General features: G+C 38.2%; 1 protein-coding gene across 1 annotated transcript in view; it reads right to left on the bottom strand.

Annotated features, from left to right (window-relative positions):
• The window catches only part of LOC109043935 (cytoglobin-2), a 146,301-nt gene that overhangs the window by 18,020 nt on the left and 108,760 nt on the right, over positions 1-19,521 (bottom strand). Inside the window, exon 3 of the mRNA XM_072298181.1 lies at positions 16,834-16,938. Coding sequence (XP_072154282.1) covers positions 16,834-16,938 — 105 coding nt within the window. The remainder of the gene's footprint in view (positions 1-16,833; positions 16,939-19,521) is intronic.

The following is a 19,521-nucleotide window of genomic DNA, read 5'->3' as shown; positions in this document are numbered from 1 at the left end:
CTGAAAACTTTTTATTAACCTCATATGATAAAAATATTATTATCAGCTGACACTGACATTGTTGTCAGATGAACAGCACTATCAGAGCACGGGTACCAACTTTTGAAAAGTATAACAGAGGTGTGGAGATCTTTCAAAGCAACGTTTTGACAAAAACGGAGGAGTTAAATTCTCATTCCGAGAGTGCCGACCTGCTCAGCCATCCTCGAATCAGTTCGCTTGATTCTGCTTATATATGCATATTTTAAATCAGCGCGTCGTACTCTTAGGCTTTTTTTAAGAAAACCAAGTAACGTAGACTCTTGGTATTCACTGCACATAAAACTAGAGAGCCCCAGAATGAGAAACAACTTTAAATCATAATTATTGACGGATAAATAAACTTTTTACACGCTTTGGAAAATCTCAGAAGTTCGCGGTAGTCACTTTTCGGTAAGGAACTAAGGGACTCGGTTATTGTATCGAGCATGGTTCGAAACGATCGCAAAGGCGGTATACTACGTATACGCGCCAATAAAGAAGTAAATGAAAAAAGAGTCGAGTTTGAATATAGTAAAAGCTAGTGAAAATACCCGGCATTTTCGATCCCGAAAAAGTCAATTTCAAAATCCTCGATTTTAAATTAGGATCGATTTCCGCCACAAGATAGAAAGCGACTTATTCTGTAAAATCGCAACTCCTAAACTTCAGCCTTCCTCAGTATTGTGTCGTCCGGCCGAAAAATTCAAAATTTGAACAACCCAACTTGTTGAAGTATCCAATACCATTGAAATTAAAAATCACTTGAGGGCTCCCACTCGTAAGAACCCCGCCCCCCCCTCCACACCACCGGTAGAAACGCCTTTGAATGATGCGTCTGAACTTCAAGAGAGTAATGAAAACTCCGCGGCAGAGAATATCGAAAATTAGGTCATAGGTCACACGGCGAAAAATCGAAATTCATTTCAAGTATGAAGTTGAGAATTTGTTTTTGTTCTCCTCCCGAGCGTGCTCTTGTGGAAATAATTGAAAAGCATCGAAGGTGGAAGTCGAGTTCCGTAAAGAGTGCTTCAGCGATAATCGATGGAACCAGAAACGCGTGTCAAATGAGGAGGAACGCCAACTCCCGGCAAGGCGAGGGCTCGAAAATGAAATCATTTTATCCATAAATCTAGCAATAGCGAGGGCGGAGTCAGAAAACAATTAAAAGCCAGGGAGGATCCAATCAGTTGATGAAGAAGACGGGCCCAACTTTTTGAAACTAATTACCTAAGAGGAGGCAGAGCAACATACGCTCCAAGCCTCAATAGTGCACGCTCCTGTAAGTCTCCCACTTCTCTCGTAAAAAGGGTTGCCCTTTTCTAAAGTTTCCACGCATACTTCTATGCGAGATAGGGAAAACAAAAAATTTCGAATTTTAAGTTGGCAACATTGATTTCTAACTCTTTCGATGCTTTCATTCCCGCCCATCGGGCGCGTTTAAGATCAGAGCATTTGATTTTTCATCAAATTTAAGTCTGCTTAACTGAGTGGACAGTTGCCAGGTTTTCGCGATATTTTTAATTAGTATGTTGTTCCTCATTTTCCCTGATCTTTTTGATTATCACTTTCATTAGGATACATATTGTTTACAAATTTGTTCTTCTTTTTCAGACAATATGCATTATATTATTGATTATATGGAGGAAATTTAAATAATTAAGGAAAGGGATTAACAAAAGGTAAATAATCGAAAACGTTCAAAGGGATTTTCCAAGAATGAAGAAGATCAAATTTGCGTTTGAAAAGCTTCCGAGCGCTCATAGTAAAGTAATTTTTTCATAAATCACGAGCTTAATTCCTTGAATTTGCTCTTAATTTGAGAACCGGTCAGCTTTGAAAAAAAACTGAGAATACCTTTGAATTAAAGTACAAACTAATTATTACACAGTTGATATACATTTTTATCATCATCAATTTTATTTTTGTCTAGATTGTGACCTTGTAGCTGCTTGTAGGCCAAATAGCTCTAGATTCTTCGGGGGCTCACTTGAAAATGGACGTAGTTCTCCCAAACAGAACTATATGTTCATTAAGACATGAGCCCCAAGACCCATAAGAGTATAGGTATGCATAACAGGCCTCACGTCATAATGCACATAGTTCCGTTTTGCAGAAATACATCCAAATGGAAATACGATACGCCGTTTCGTCGGAAAAGCGACGATACCGACAGACAGCAGGATCTCTCACTCCCATGCGTAAATTGGCACCCTTTTTGTAGACTTCTAGCCTTGAGCTTGAGATTTGATTGTTTGTCGACAAAGTTTAACCAAGAAAGGGGTAAAAGAGAAAAAGGGGCTATAATTCCCATCCTCCAACAAAACATTTCTATCTACACTTTAACGTAGTTTAAGCACATTTTATTTTTCTGTATATGCACGAGAAAAAGTAATATCAGTAAAATCTTGAGCGCCAGCGAAAGCTTACGAAGAAAGTAGGCGTTATGCGTTATGCGTCTAACGACGTTGATGGAAGCATAATCGCGGGAAGATCTTGAAAGGACTGCAATAATGAATTTTGTTCTCTTTATCGCGTGGTAACTGGAGCTTCCCCTTCCGACCGGCGTGTAAAATAGAGAGCCTCGGAGAGAAAAGAAGCAGACAGTTTTCAGCATTTCCCTTTGATTTTCCTGCGCTCTCTGCCTGTTTACAGAAAAATAATCGAGATTTATGCATCCTCTCTTCCTTCCCAACGTGGCTCACAATAAAATGCAAAATAAATAAAAGCATGGGGCGAACGAAGAATACCTGCTACAAAAGCTACGCGGTTTCATACGTGTAAGGAATAGAATGGGTTGGATACCATTAACGCATATGTACAAACAGATCTTAAAACTCAGTCAAACCATTATGCCTCAAATTTAAACTTCAAACCCAATCTCCTAAGTAAGATTTTTTTGTTGTTGTAAATTTCTTTATTAATGTAAGTACAATAATAAATACAGGAGTTTTATTTTTTATTATTATCTATCCATCTGCTCTATACCAGTGCAACGCACTACGTATATGCTACTTAATGAACGAGCATAGTGTAAAAGGCCATCTGACCTAATTCTATTGTAAGGGAAAATCGTATAGTTTAATCACTAACATTCATAATCTATGTAAAAATTTAAATAATATAACTTAATCAGGCAAAAAGCCAGCCACGGGTAAAAATACCTAATCATTAGAATTAATAGTAAGATGGATCTTCAGTACTTGAATGGTTCTACAATGTCAATGAAAACTCATGGGCAGCTGCAGCATAGTGTGGAACAGTGCGAGTTCATGCCTCACGCCGAAGCGCCTTCAATTTTGCAAATGCGACACGGACATCCATCAAGTACGAATAGTTGTATCTCTGCGCCGTCGTCAACGCGCGTCTTTTCTCTTGCTCGTTTACGTATTTTGTTGGTTCCGTCCGTTTGTCTTATTTGTAGTGGTGCTTCAAGGGTTACATTAGCAACACAGTCGAAGGTTGGCAATTGGCCAATCAAGATTCTCAGCCTCACTTCCATTAAAAGAGCTGTGTGTTACTTGTGGTTTTACACAATATTTCTAGAGGTACTTCCCGATCAGTGCATATCATGGACCACAAGGTAAAACAACTTCCCAATTTCACATAGGCACATGGGATGTAATCTCGGCATCATTTCGATGTAATCTCGATTAAATTGTATGTGTCTGACAAACTACAGCTTGATTCGAATATCGTGGATTTTTTTATAAATGTCCTTAGAATTTACAATTTATCCGGTCTATTCACTATCAAATCGTTCATGAAAGTTCGAAACAACCACCTCTTATGCATGGAGATGATTTTTGCCACCATTTTTACACATTTTTATACATTTTTTTTATGACAAATGAATTCATACTTAGCGCATATAATTGGCCTTTTATCTTTTGTGATACAACGTTGAACTTGGTTGTAACTTCGTAGGTGGATGTCTGCCAAACTACTTACATTAGCACCCTGAGCACACGGCTCCTCAGAATAAACCTTTTTCGGGATCTTTTGTGGGAGTAAGCGGCTTTAATTGACATGCGGCCAAAATGAAACCTTTTGATGAGATAAGTCTTTAGTTAAAGTTTTACCTCCGGTTCAAAGCAGCGACACAGCGTTGTAAAATTTCCTTTTATCATCACAATAATGTAAATTTTTTCGGGCCGTGTTTAAAAAATACCTGTTATCAGAAAATTACGTTTTGCAGTCACCTCACCAGTAAAATCAATATTGAATGCAAGTTGTAATCAACGTCAATGATACTATGTTGCCAGTAATGTTGATCCGACTTTTTCTCTGAGAATAAAAAATTAAGGATTTTAAAATGAAAGGATGCTCTGAAATTTCTTACCTCCAGAGTTCCTCAGGAGGACCACACGAGTTAGCATTTCGAATTGTGCAACACAAAATTAAAGAAAGGAAGAAAGAAAATGTCACACCATGAAGGTGAAGAGAAATCTTTCAATCCATAAGATTCTGTAGAGCAAAGATTCGAGGATCATTTTTGATTCGAAAGTTTATTTTCGGAAATTTACAGAATATGGACACCGAAAGTAAAAAAAAATGCGTATCGTCATTCCACCATTTTAAAGTCTCTTTCACACATATCTCCTTCAAAGAATAACTGCTGATTAGTTCCTTTTCAGAAAAAATAAAATATCCAAAATAAGATTTTTATATTTCCAATCTGATTTTCGCATTTTCCGACTAAAGCCATTGATACCTCATCAAGTGAGATGTATCGATGTCGAAACTTCCTCATTTGCGGTGTTTTAAAATCTCCGCTCTCATGGTACTGGAAAGAGGAACAAGTGAATACCATTTCTAGAAGTGTTCACAGATTTTTCTTAACACGAAAATGAACAAGTACGGAGGTTTTTATGAATTTAAGTGGAATAAATTTCTATTAAAAGACTTAATTTCGGCAAGAGGTTTGCAACGTCGCAAACCGGGATACATAATTTGGGAGTTCCACCGTCAGTCTTTAATTTATACCAACTACCAACGACGAGTAATATTAATTCTCGATAATGCACTTCGCACAATATCGTAAGTATCCATTAGAGTCTATGATTACGTGAGGAATCTTAAGCTAAAAGTTTTTTATGCTGGATAATTTAAATTTTGCAACTATGTATTGCCGAAACTTGCTTAACACTCTAACCAAAACTTCTACCAGGAGGCTTATTTCGCCGTGAAGTTTGAATTCACTCACATGCCAATAACGTTCCAGGGTTTCCAAAAATTTGCCACACTTAAGCTTCGCGGAAATACACAAAAAATGTGGCCTGAAGTAATGTAATGGTGGGACAGGGGTGGTTCCAATCTGTTTAAAGGGAAGGCAGAGCCAAAAATTCTGAGAGCCAGGGGTGCAGAAGGAGGTTACGCCTCGAGGAGAGAGGAGTAGTTTCTTTGTGTAAGTTTAAGTTATTCGACAAGTATCGCATAAGGAAGTTCGATATAACATCTACTTTGAAACTAACTGTCATTATCAGAGATATCAAAGAAAATTCGAGTAAAAAGGCGATGGAAACAATGCTCTCTTGTCAACCTAGTCAACTTGAATAGGGGAGCTTCTCCCTTGTGGAATTAAATTTACAAGTCTTGTGGCGTGCGTATTGTTTCATTCACAGTTACAAGGTTTTACGAAACCTCCCCTGAGTCCTTTTCCTAAACCGAATCTTAGAAGAGACGTTTCTTTTGCGGTTTCCGTGAACTGATTTAAAAAAAAGAAAACTTATCAAACCATATCGATGAGGCGGGACGGCCGAGGGTAGATTTCTCTCTCTCTCCCTTTCCTCATATCAAGGAGTCTCCATTTTGAAATTTCTCAGAAAAAAGTTGATTTTTATGCTGAGAAAATAGCCGACCCTGAATTCATCTTCCTGAATCCTCGTATTGGGAAGGGAATCAAAGTTCGCTCTCGTTTTGGGAACTTTGCCAAAGAACCAATCAACCGATGGACATGTTTGTGTATTTCATTATTCAGTCCTTTGCGATCTCGTCATGTTTTTTCAGAGAAGGTGGTTAGAATTTCAACGAAAAACGGAACTGTCGGTTGAAAATAAATAATTATAGAATTTATAGGTGAAACAAACCAAGAGGTTGCGAATATGCAGCATGTCACACAATGAAGTAACATAATTGGGAGGAACAATAGATTGATTTGACACTGTTCATTTCAATTTTATGCTAAAATCACCGCACGAAACACTGCAAGTCAAGGCTAAAACTGTATTACTTGAATAAAACATTGCCTGAATTCACTGATTTAAAGTAATAACTATCAGCTAGCATTTAACAGATAATACAGTAATAACTAGCATAATAGATAAGTATAGTAAAACATGTTACGGAATGCTTTAATTCATACCTTGCCTGAGGCCCAATCCGTCTTTATCAAAGTCTTTCAATTTTTGCCAAGATGTTTGAAATTTTCGCCAACGCAAGGCGGAGAGTTCTTTTGTTAGGAAGAGGCCCAGGGGAAATATTGCGGTAAGAAGCTAATGTTGCCCTGCAATTAGCTTTTTGTAGGCTTCAACCGTGAAGGATGTTCCTCCGTAGAAGCAGACAATGGTCAATCGTTGGATCCGAGGAAAAGGCCCAAACAACAAAGGTCTTCTCAAAGCGGGAGAAATTGAAAAGGGAGCTAAGCGAGCATGAACGTGCGGGTTCTCTCTTCTCTACACCAGTGCCCAACCTGCATAGCTCAGTGAAACAAAGGTCGAGGAAGTAAAGTCGCCTAAGCATTTTGCACTCGATGCTGCCAGATGGGCGCGAAGGCGGTTTTAGTGTTCGCAATAACTTCGAGAGAGAAGGAAACATCCCTCGTGGGAACGACTGTTGACAAAATTGTTAAAAAAACTCGCAAATTTAAAAAAAGACAACGTTAAAAAAAAGAGCTATCGTATGTCGGTTGTCCAAAAAATACCCGGACAGTTCCCGTAATTCAAAAACTGAGCTTGGTAGAGACTTGATCTTGGTATTATTTCGAAGATCAACTCAAAAGCTATCGATTGCGATTCAGATCATTTCATTTGGTCAAAAATTGGCAAAGTTAGAACTTTTTGAGTAAAAAGTAAATGTGGAGCCAGGTAACTCTGAGTTTCTCTTAATGTTTAATGTCAAACCGTGTCGACGGTATTCATTTTAGAAACTAAGTTCAATGAAGAGAAATATTCCCATTAAAAACGGCAGGGGGCTCCAATTTTTTTTGACCGAATAAGTTGATCTTGGTCTCAATCGATAGCTTTTGACCCTCTGGAATTCTGCAACGGGGACGTCTCATGAAGGGATGGTGGCAGGGTATCGACGAAGAGATATTACGGTGTCAGTTGCCCAATAACCTTTGGTAAGATAGGTCCATGTGACGTTTGGGTGTCACAATCGTTGTAGTTGAGAGTGGGTTATAAATGCAACGTATATGTATGTACATTGTACAACGTACATCTTTCATACAATGCAACTTGTGAATCGAGATGATCGTTCCTTTAAACCCTTGTATCGATCTGGTAATACCTGAAGTGCAGAAATGTATTCACATCACATGTTTCAGGTCCGACTTAATGCCCCATCCATAGCTCCGCCAAGTCTCTAGTTATATACGCTCCCCTTTAATATTGAAATGGTCTCAAGGTGTAGACTTCCAATGGAGAACCTCAGTATTCCTGTAATTCCAAAATTATATGCCCAGGCCAGCGCAACATCACCGTAACAAATTAGTGAACAACTCAGTCATCCTTCAATTCAACGGTTATGCAATTTGAGTCGCTTAAGAGTCGAAATAATTGTATCAGATAGTTCCGTATCTCAGCGCTCCATTAAACGTCATAAACATCAAAATTTATGGTTGAACCAGATAGATATCGTAACATATAGGAAACTTTGGAGTTACGCTTCTTGACCGCTTCACAGTCTGAACCCCCCCCCCCCCCCCCCAAGCGCTTCATGCCTCAGGCGTTAATTTGACTGACAAACAATCTTCCATACAATCTAAATTGGCAACACCGTTTAATGTACCAGTTGAGACTCATTTCGTCACTCCTCCAACGTAAGGGGGAATCTCAATTTTCGCGTGAGCCCTGTTCTTCGTACAACTCTATACAATCTGGGGCTCAAGTGGGAAAAGAGATACGCCCTTACGTCGGAGGAGCTAAAATTTAAGCCCCTTTTAAGCATTTCTTCCGTAAACCGCTAATTTCTCAAAGCGTCTTTCCTTCCCTCGCTGAAATTCGGTTGAACGTAAATTAAGAGGAATTTTAATAGAGTCCAGACTGAATTCAATTATTGACCTCACATTTGACTTGAATATCAAAGCCTCATTTTCAGACTCTCTCGGAGAGATACGGGATCAAATTTTCCATTAACGTTTGGAGTCATTAATTTAAGTAATTATGAGAGCTTCCGTGCGTTGACTTTATAATAAAAAACAGTAACTTCTGATAGGTAGTACACGTGGATTATCTTAATTTGTACTTTGATTATAATTATTTTTTCAATTATAAAAAGGCACAATAAGATTCTCCCAGGGAGAGGATCGATTTTTCCGTTAATGTTCAGAGTCTTTAATTTAAGTAATTATGAGAGCTTCCGTACGTTGACTTAATAAAAAATAACTTGATGAAGTATTTTTATGGCCGAAGTGCAAAAACTCGTATCTATGTTTGCGGAGTCGCGTCGTAGACTTCCTGACATACTTCACTTTTTCTTTGGATAACTAGTCGAGGTAATTTCTTGAGACACACTCGATTTTCCTTCCCTTTTAGCAGAATAGTGTGTGTAAATTCTCAGCAATAAAATTGGCTTGTCTCTCCTCCAAAACGGAAAAGAGAAGCGGGAATTTTTAAACACTACAATGGAGATACGTGGTTTTGCACTTTGATCATAGATTCATTAATACAGTATATACTGGTTTTTTACAGGATGGGTGGTATTTTGAAAAATAGTATATGAGCTCGCAGTTTAGAGTTACTTACGAGGAAAAAAAGAGAGGAAACTCCCTCAACTTTAAAGTTATTTCAACTTCGAAGCTCACGGAGGAATTTCGGAGAAACAGTATAAGCTCAATTGAGGAGAAAAATTAAAGCTCATCCCTCACTGTTCCCTACACTGCGTCTTCCTTTTATTTCCCCCTCGATAACTTTTACCGCTCCTTTTTCATCGCCACAGCACAATGAGTCCGAGAATTGTTCTTAACCGCTAATTTTTGCTTCCCGCCTTTTCCTAGGAATCTAATCAACCAGTTTATTAATAATTAGAAGATTGGTTACTGAGCTTAGCAGAGAGGCGTGAAGAGCTGTCGAAAAGAAACTTCTCCACTTTGTTCCGCGTCTTCTGGTGTCTCCTCCAAGAAGAATTCATTGGTTTTTTTCTGGAATGTCCAGCAATTAATTTTGCACTTTATCGCTGATATTTCATCCGCGTTAACTCATCCAGTGGGCTCAGCATCGAGTTTAATTGGGACGTATTTCTGCCAAACGTAATTATGTTCATTAAGGCGTGAGCTCTGAGACCCATAAGAATATATGCATAACAGGGCTCACGTCATAATGCGTATAGTTCCGTTTGGCAGAAATACGTCCATTTGTATTTAGGAAACTCTTAATAATCGATAAAAGCTCAACCTTGAGAAATCAGCTCTATTTTTACTTTTTGATTGCGTTAGTGCCTTTTTATAATTAAATTGACCTGTAGCTTGTGAAGTGTGAATTTTGAAATCGTCTTCCGTATTTTATAACCGGTTTTCTCTCCTCCTCCACCCCCCCCCCCCACTAAAAGAGATCGTGCGACGGCACACGAAAGAAGCTACTGCAAAGGAATATGGGAAAGCAAAATTTCGAACAAGAACGCCCGCATTGACACTATGAAAAACAAAATAAATAAATAAACTAAAACAACTGCGAAGATTTTGAAAGGTCGCAATCAAGTTACATGTTTCATGACTTTTAGCATTGACAAGCTCCCTGACGCTTGTTAAATTTTTATTTTTCTGAAGAAAACAACAATCATAAATTCTTGGAAATTTTAACTTTGCTTATTCTTCCTCTACAGAAGAATGTATCTCAATTTCGAAGAATCACACTCATCCACAAAAACAAAAAAAATAAAATAAAAGCAAGAGAGAAGATTTCGAAAAATCGCAATCAAAACACGTGATCTACAATATAGGTGTGCTCCCTAAAGCTGATAAATATCTCAATTCGTCTTTCTTCTAATGCATGTAGGGGCGCATCGTTATTTCCACTTGAGACACAGAAAGCATGGAGTTACACGGAAAACAGGTATGTTACTCGAAAATGAAGATACGCCCATGCGTCAGAAGAGCGCCGAATTTTTAAGACTTGGCTGCATTCTCATCGTTTCCTCTTGACGAGGAGTTCTCAACAGGAAAAAGATCAATCATCATTACGAATTCGGCCGTGGGAAGGTTCTAAGAAGGAACTGTGAAAGAAAACTGCTCCTTTGTGTGCGCTTTTGTGAACAATCCACCATATCAGTTCTCAATGAAAAATGATGCGCGAAATGTGCACATATTGCTGAATTGAGTCTCACAGAGGTACTAAAGGCAAAAAAAAAAGAAAAGAAAGGGCACACGGGGGCACAAAAAAAGGGGTCATTGATCATCTGCGCGGCCTCCATTGCGCGGTAAGTGTTCATTGTTAACCACCGGAAGGGTACGTGATGCAGTTATTTTCACGGATTTTTTTTCAATGAGAAACTATAATTTCGGGCTCATTTCAGAGATATTTGCCATTTGTGTCCCTACATGGATAGGTGTTTTTGTCGATGAGCCAGGAATTGCAGCTCCATGCACTGAAAAGAAAACTCCGGCCGTGGAAGCCGTGCTTACGGACTGTATAGACATACCGTTTGCGTTCCGAGCTCAGTCCGGGGCTTGCAGTCAGTCAATTCCGGGTGTAGCACCCGGAATTTTGGACGACCGGTCTCTGAGCCCGGAACGGGCGGTATGTTTAAATGGCCCGTAATTTTTTTTTCAGTGTGAACTTTGAGTGGACGACTACCATCGGAGTATCGTTTTGATGGAACAATTTAGTGCAAAACTTCAGTCTAAATTGAAATATTACAATGCGTTCTTTCCTCACTGAAAAGAAGTATGGTTTGAGGTATAGTGATACGAGTATGGTAATCACCAACAGACTCCGTGGTGGAAAGTATAACTTCGATGGAATGCAACAAAAGAATAAATGAGTCCAGATGTCTGGTCATTGTGGTCATCCTTACCATACAGTATATCACCGTATCAAAAATCTAGTAGACTCATGGTAGTATTCACAATACTTTTGGTCAAAGTTGTCATACTTTGCAGTGTTTTTTTTTTAATGTGCACGCAAATCAAAGAGGATTCTATGAAAAAGAGAAAAAAAGGAAAAGAAAAAACGCCACAGTAAATGTCTAAGTTGTGAATATTTAGGTTCTTGTCTCTGATCATCCATCTTGCCAATATCGATCAATCTCATTAATATGATTCTCCTTTTCACGATTGAGATTAAATTGTAATAAGATAATTATTCCTTCCTGAATACGACGTCCACGTGCACTTGCATAAAGTTGATTGCTCCCTCAAATTGTGAAGTACTTGTGATGAGGGAGTCGAAGTCTGACAGCAATATCAATGTAAGCGTTCCATTATCCTTTATTTGATTTGGAACTTATTCTTCGATTCTCTAGTTTGTTTGGATATTAATAATTTATCATCCCTGAAATTCGACTCGGACTACAGCGGAAGAGCACTACGCGGAGAGTATTATTATTACGAACCGAATCGATTGTTCCGATGAGTAATGTCTTCAGGGAAAAGGAAATTTTTCCGACGTGATGGAGAGAATCCCTGAAGGGATACGGCTCGAGCGGGCGAGGAGCTGAATCTTTAAGGAAGAAATATAAGCTTCGGAGCACTAATTTCTGGAAGTATAAAATTACAAAACCAGAGAGAGTGCTCTTCTCCTTGAAACTATTCGATACACATTTCCGCTCACGTTTTCGAGAGCTGGAAATTCCAGGGGATGAGCCGAGTTGTTTGACCACCAAATCAAATTATCTGGAAGGTTTGAGGGCTTGGTATAAATCAATTCAATCTCATGCATTTCTCTCCCTCATATTCAATTTCCTCTTCTCGAATATCGGTTTCTCATTCATACTCCAGCGAGACCAGAGGCAATGCCACCCGCGCCCTCACTGTATCAAAAGAGAGTGCTGTACAGATCTGTGAGTCAAGTTCACAGCTTGCCAGATCATCTTCTCGTTTTATACACTTTTTATGACATGACCATTTCAGGAGCGTCATTTTGCATGGACAAAGAGGGCATTAGACCCCCCCCCCCACCCTATATTAGAGGCTTCACATATTCAGGGCGATTTTGGTAACTTTTGATCGATTTAAAGCCATTTTTCGAGACCTCTTGAAGTATTCCGTTCCCATCAAAGTTTGCCTCCTGTTTAGTACTACCAGATCACGTATCTCGGTTTGCGACGTTGCAGACTTCCATGCTTTATTTTTTAATGGAAAACTAATCATCGTAAATTCTTGAAAACTTCAGTGATTTTTTTCTCAATAAGCAGAGAACTCTAGGAAAACTTCAAAGAACGATATTTATGCATTCTCCTTTGAAGAAAAAAAAATATAGGAGCGACGATCATTCAACATCACAAACGAGATACGATACGTGGTCTGGTAGTTCCACCATCGATATGCCTTACATGACGCCCATTAGTTTTTTTTAAATCTGTATCCTCAATCTGAAATGTTTTATTAATAACTATCTAGATGATTCCTCAGGCATGGATACACTTTCGGGTATCACGGAAGGCGTAGTCATTGATCAGAGCCAAAAGAATCATTTGACTCTTAAAATCAGCGCAAGAAAAATTCTTTTATTTAAACCTCATTTTTTATCATTATTTTTAAAATATCATTTTTTTAAATAAAAAATTTAACGAGAGGATATTCCGAAGTGAGAAGAGGATACACTAGTTGAAAACACGACCTAAGAGTATCTATATTTATCTGAGATTGCAAAAGAAAAACTCAATTTTTTTTTGATAGGCATCCTAAAAAATATTATGAAATTGGGAATTTAAAACATACAGAAAAATAACCGCACTTTGTTTTTCCATAATAATTGATTCACATTTTCCTCAGAGAAAAACCTTCCAAAGAAATCACGCTTGAAATATTACAGGCCTTCAGCTTGAGCATTTAAGGCTTAAGCAGTGAATCGGTTACTGCTCTGTAAGGAGGTTGATTCCAGAGCATCTTTTGAAAAGTTTTCCTGCTCCTTAAACTTGCTTACCAGTTTAAGTAAAGCTTGACTCATTGCATGGCCAATCCTGAATGGAGACTTTTATAACGTCACATTTGAGGTATTAGGTTGGTAGGCAGGATAAGAAAAGAATCAATCAAAACATGATTCCTCATAAAAATTCACGTAAAACATTCAAGTTTCCAAACTCAACTATAAAATTATTTTGGAAAATAAAATAGAACAAGTTGGATTTTGCAATCGCTAGCGATGGCAATATTCGTCATGGGAACGTTAGCTTCTGGGATATGAAAATGTTAAGGCACAGTTCGTTTGTAGTATCTTCTGAATTGAAGGGGCTATGTAATTTTGTGTTGACATCTCTTTTTTAACATTTTTAATTATTTTCTTTGCATACAAGAAAGCTGTTATGTACCAATTATTTATTTTCGTTGGATTATATATGGTTTTAGGAAGTTAACGCATTAAAGTTTCAGGTTCGCTTTTTCGGCGTAAAGTATACATAAGGTATCCCAAAAAACTTGTTCTGTAACTTCGAAAGTAAGATAGATACAGACATGATCTTGATTTCATTTTAAAGATCAACTCAATACCCATCGATTAAAACCAAGATCAGCTCAATCGGATAAAAATTGACCGAGTTATGGCAATTTGAAATCAGCGAGGAAAGTTTACGCTTACGGTTTTTAAGGAAGATTCTTCATCGCCGTAAATCGAAAAGTCGGCCGATAAAGTGATGCTTATTGTGTTTTTTTATTTTCGAGGTGTCATTTATCAACATTTTGTTCCATCAAACACAACAGTTGACAGTGCGTATTATTGCAAAGTACTAAAGGAGTTGAGAATGCACATTTCCCGGAAACGGTCGGACTTGAAAGCTTCGTGGATACTCCATCAAGACAATGCGCGGCCTCACACATCGAGCTTAACACGTGAATTTATGAGTAAAAATGGAGTTGAAACAATCCCTCATCCCCCTTATAGCCCTGACTTGGCTCCATGTGATTTTTGGATGTTTCCTACGCTTAAAAAGGAGCTTCGCGGACGAAGATTCGTATCGAAGACCGAAATCCAGAATGCAATTCAAAACTTTTTCAACGCCATCCCAGAGGAAGAATTCAGGAAAACAATGTTGGATAAGTGGCAAGAGCGCATGAAAAAGTGCATCCGGTTTGATGGACGGTACTTTGAAAAGCAAAAGGAAGTTATGGAAGATTCGGAGGAAAGTGGATACGAATATTTACTTTTTGAATCCTGGTAAGCGAAAAATCTTCCTAAAAACGGTAGGGGTAAACTTTCCTCACTAATTTCAAATTGTCATAACTCGGTCAATTTTTATTCGATTGAGCTGATCTTGGTTTTAATCGATAGGTATTGAGTTGATCTTTAAAATGAGACCAAAATCATGTCTGAATCTATCTTACTTTTGAAGTTACAGAACCAGTCCCGGTACTTTTGGGACACCCTACGTATGATATTTTTACTCTACACATATGCCCGAATACGCATCGTAAGGGACTTATGTGCTTCCTAAGTTGCCAAGTATTAATTATTGTTAGATGATTGGTCTAAAACATTCAATACAACCAGTAAAAATTAGCTGTCCCCTACGAGATTCGAACCCCCGCTCGCACAAAAAGTGACGCTTTCCCAGAATCAGAACAGTGGCGTAGCTACCTGAGCTATCTCACCGCACGGACGATGATGGAGAAAAAGAGAACAGTTAAGTGATCTCGAACGCTGAGCGGGGCTTCACAAAAGACGTCCTTGAGATTTCAACAGTTCGGCCACCGGCGTCCTAAGAGACAACGGATTAACCGTATTACTCTGTGAGACATTGTTTACCTATGCTGTCATATGTCACAAGGTTCATCACACCATGCATTTGCGATCGCGGCAGTAAGCTGAGACAATATTTCTGTATTCATGGATTAAATCCATCAATCGAGTTCTGATTTTGGCTCATATATCCGTAACGGGTCCTCCAGAGCAATTTTCCACCTTGTACGATGGTTATTATTTCTTTATATCTATGTTTAAAATTTGAGGTGGGATAATGGCGGCTTCTCAAGAGCAACGAGGTAGGCGATCTTTTGCACCAACGAACAGAAAACTGATGGCGAAAAATAGCCAATGAAAACCTCCCAAAAAAAAGAATTTGCCTAAAAACGGAACTTCGTGGTTCTGCGCAGATTTACCAGTCAGACACGACATCTCAAAGTGGAAAAAAACTCGCTGAAAGCGAATTTTAGAAATCAACACAACTTGACGTAGAGACATGATTGGCTAAAAAATACAACGGTTTTTGATACATCGGAAAATCTACCAAAAATCGGAGACTGGGCGAAACGCTCAAGGTCGCAGAGGTATAGGGAATCCCATAGCGAAAGCAACGGAACGATTGTAATATCATGGGGAACTCCGTTCCCATGACAAAAAGTTTTTGAAAATACATCCAGTAGATCCTGAGGAAAGTGAACTGGTAGGTTTGTAAAATAAAGGCAACCATTGAAAATCCTTGTTAATTCTCGAAACCGTAAAATTCACGATATTCTCACTTTATTTTGTTATTCTTCTCACAACCTCACGCAAGCTGGATCTTTTACGACGACGGAAACATTCCAGTTTATTTATTTTGATTAATCCGATCTGATGAAGCATTGATTAATATGTTTGAGACTTCAACTAGAGTGCTAAGCATGCCTCAAGAGAGCGGTGCACTGACCTAAAACATATGTGACTTTCACCGATATGCATGTTTTTATTCGTATTAAATCTTATCCTGCCGTCCCCGAAGTTTGCCCCCCCCCCCCTTCCGAGATGAAGAAAATGCTGTCGTCACCAATCTCTGAAGCCCATTCAATAATCAGAGGGATCATGAGGTAGCCAGGAGCCATTCCGTTGTAGTCTCTCATTATCTTGTTTCTATCCCATTCTCATCATTCTCACAAATCTAGAGAATATTATACGGGTAGAATAGAGTTTGGACTTTGTGTCATTTTTACGGAGTAATGCATTGTCTTATTCTTTTGATCACATTTTTTTCCTTTTATTGAAGGCTTTGATACAATGATATGGTGCGTGTAAAGTCCTAATTGTGATAATTTATCCATAAATTATGTTGGTGTTCATTTTATTCACCTCATCAACAAAAGTAACTCGAGGTTACTTCGAAACTATCCAGAGAACCATTTTGTATTTACAATGTTAATTTTACCCTGTATCAATTACTGATCATTAAATTATTAAACCTCGTCCTTAATCAACGGAGGAGGACTAAAATGCATTTTATGAGTGAGCTAAGGTCATTAGAGGATTGAAATTAGTGACATAATAAGAATACGCGACCTTCTAAGATTTTTAAAACAAAATAAAACATAATAGTAAGAAAAAAATATATTGTCGGCAATGCATGTGGTCAGAGGCATTTGCTTAGTGTCTCTAAAATGGTTCCTTCTCAGAACAGAAACAGGGCGCAGATTTTTTTCTTCTTTTTTTGAAGATTGCGATGATTTTTTATTACGCAAGTATAAGAGTTGCTTACCTGAGAGCGTGAGCTCGTAGCTGTTTACTGTGTTTTAAGTCTTCCAGTTCAATTCCATTAAATGGCATAAAAACTTGTTGAACATCTGGGTGCGTTTCGAATAAACTGAAACAAACAAAACATGCATTCATAAAATTACCGAAGGATATTCTTTGCTATTACGGGATATAAAGGTATATATGTAAATGCAAAGAAGATAGTAAAAGAAAAGAAAAGAGAAAATTGTTTTAGGGACATTAAACGTCTGAAAAAATTTCATGGCTGTATGATTAACACAAACCGGTAAATCATAAATATGATTGAAGATTTTCGGTATTTTAAGATTAGGTAAGTTTATCTCCGAATTTATCGACCCTAAGTCTTGTATATTTATATACAACCCTCCCGAGGGACGTGATTCACCGCCGGCTCATGTGTAGCTGTAAATTATGAAATACAGTGGTGTGGCGTGCTTTGCGATCTATCGATATTTCCCCATTAGAAGCTGAAGTAAATAATCGATCATTAAGGTGTTCGCTGCGAACACCTTGTTTATCGATACTTTTCCATAGGTTGAAATGACCGATCAATCGATATATCGCAAAGCACGCCACGCCACTGATGAAATGATAATAACGGAGCGCGTAATTTTAAGACAATGTTTGCAAAGACTTTTCTCTACGTCGTTAGCATATTCATTAACTCTTCGATGCCCAGGTCGCGTCAAATTAAACCAAGGATTGCTAAAAACCCCATGCTCTGCAGGTTGTACGGGACAAGTACATACGAGCTTCAGACATAGGTCTACAAATGCATCCTAAAAAAAGAATCAGTGGTAGTAGCAGAAAAATATTTATTTTTTTTATAGAGGTGCTTCAGCAACATCAGCCATTCACACCACTCATCCTGTAAAACTTTCCGAATTTATGCGCTCCACTTGAAAGGAATCAGACGTCAAATTGAAAAAAAAGAGTGAAAAAAATCGAGTATCGACACAGGCGAAAAGACACATTTGGGCCTCGATTTTAAAATGTCCTCCAAAATCTGAGCAACGCCTCATAGGCAGCTAGACTTTGGGTTTTGCAAACGGTTGACAATACAACCGGACGCGAAACGAACGCGCGTTGTCGACGGCGCAGAGATACAACTATTCGTGCTTGATGGATGTCCGTGTTGCGTCCTCAAAATTGAAGGCGCCCTGGCGCGAGGCGTGAACTCGCAATGCGCCGCTCTATTGCGTAAAGACATTGCATCTATTTACTACTAGAAAAAACCTTTCGAAAGTACTTTAAAGGAGATAACTATTTAAATCTGTTAAGAATACTCACTTTTGCACGTTGTTAAGCGATTCAATGCGTAAGCATGATCGCTTCTTCCGATCAATTCACTACTCTATAGATCTATATAGTTCACCCGTTTAATCGAAGCAAAAATATCGCGATCAATCGCATACTTCAAATGGTCCGTTTCTGTTGAAATACTTCTGGACGAGAGAACAGTTCAAATGAGCAATTTTCCAAAATCCGAGCTCATATCAAGCGCATATCTCATTTAATTTTAGGGTAATTATTACTGAAGAAACGATATTTTTACGCGTTCAAAGTTGTATACGTCGATTAATCGATTACTCGATTGTGAAGTTATGAAAAATCTAAAAAGAACGCAGCTGATTTAAGACGTATTAATTTTTGCTCTCATAGGTATCTTCATATTTGTTGAAGACCGTTTATCTTTCAATTTCAAGAACTCTAGAGAGAAATTACGTGTTACCATCTCGTTGCGTGATGTCAAATGTCATACAAAATAAATCATATACGAATGAAAACTAACGTTATAATGAAACGAATTAAAGAAGAGGACAGCTGCATGACTCGACATGTTTAAGTTTTCATAAAACAGCTCCACCAATATTAGCCGCACGCTGACAGAATGCATACATATAAAGTCGTCGTGTTAACTCACTCCACCGATAAAACATTACTCAAAATGAGGTTGCCAGATCGACTCACTTCCTTTCCGTAAAAAGAAAAAAAAATCAATTTGGACAATTTATTGCAGTTTTAGCGTCGTTAGGGAGATTACAAAAGTCGTTTTCTTTGACCCGTAGGAGCACTCACCAAATTTCCACAGGAAAATGAAGCTTGGTCCACAAAAGCAAAATTTCCAATGGTTTAATTTTCGTCCGGTCGAGCCGAAAAATTAGATTTTGAGATTTTGATGAGAAGCTTTTTCTAAAGTCTAAAATGAGTCGGGAGCTACTCAGTTCTGCCAAGAGAGAATGTAAAATACTAGTAAAATTTATCTGTGTTAAAAGGAACTTGTTATTGCATGCAACTTAGTTCCTTTGGCATAAATGCATCTAATTGCAACAGAATTCTAAACGTCATCCCTCAAAACTACGTTTTTGAACTAGAAACCTCGATCTGTCATAACTTCAACTTCGTAATACTTTTTTGGGCGTTCGTTGCATCAAAATGTTCACTCTTCAGAGTGTCAACGAAAAAAATTCAATTTTTAATTTTTGTGTATTAATCTCCTTTTCCCCGGGGACAATCCAGCAAATTGGCAACGTTGTATTCTCTCCATTTAAAACTATGGAAATGTATCGACTCTCAGAGGAGCCAGGTGCTACGATAAAAATCGATTTTTCAACCCAGGTTTGAATGGAGAAGAGCCAGTATTGACAACCTACTGGTCCGCTTCTTGGTC

The sequence above is a fragment of the Bemisia tabaci genome, chromosome 3, assembly GCF_918797505.1.
Source record: "Bemisia tabaci chromosome 3, PGI_BMITA_v3".
NCBI classification, from domain to species: Eukaryota; Metazoa; Arthropoda; class Insecta; order Hemiptera; family Aleyrodidae; genus Bemisia; species Bemisia tabaci.
Note: the sequence above shows the minus strand (reverse complement) of the source record. Positions and strands in the feature narration are given on the sequence as shown.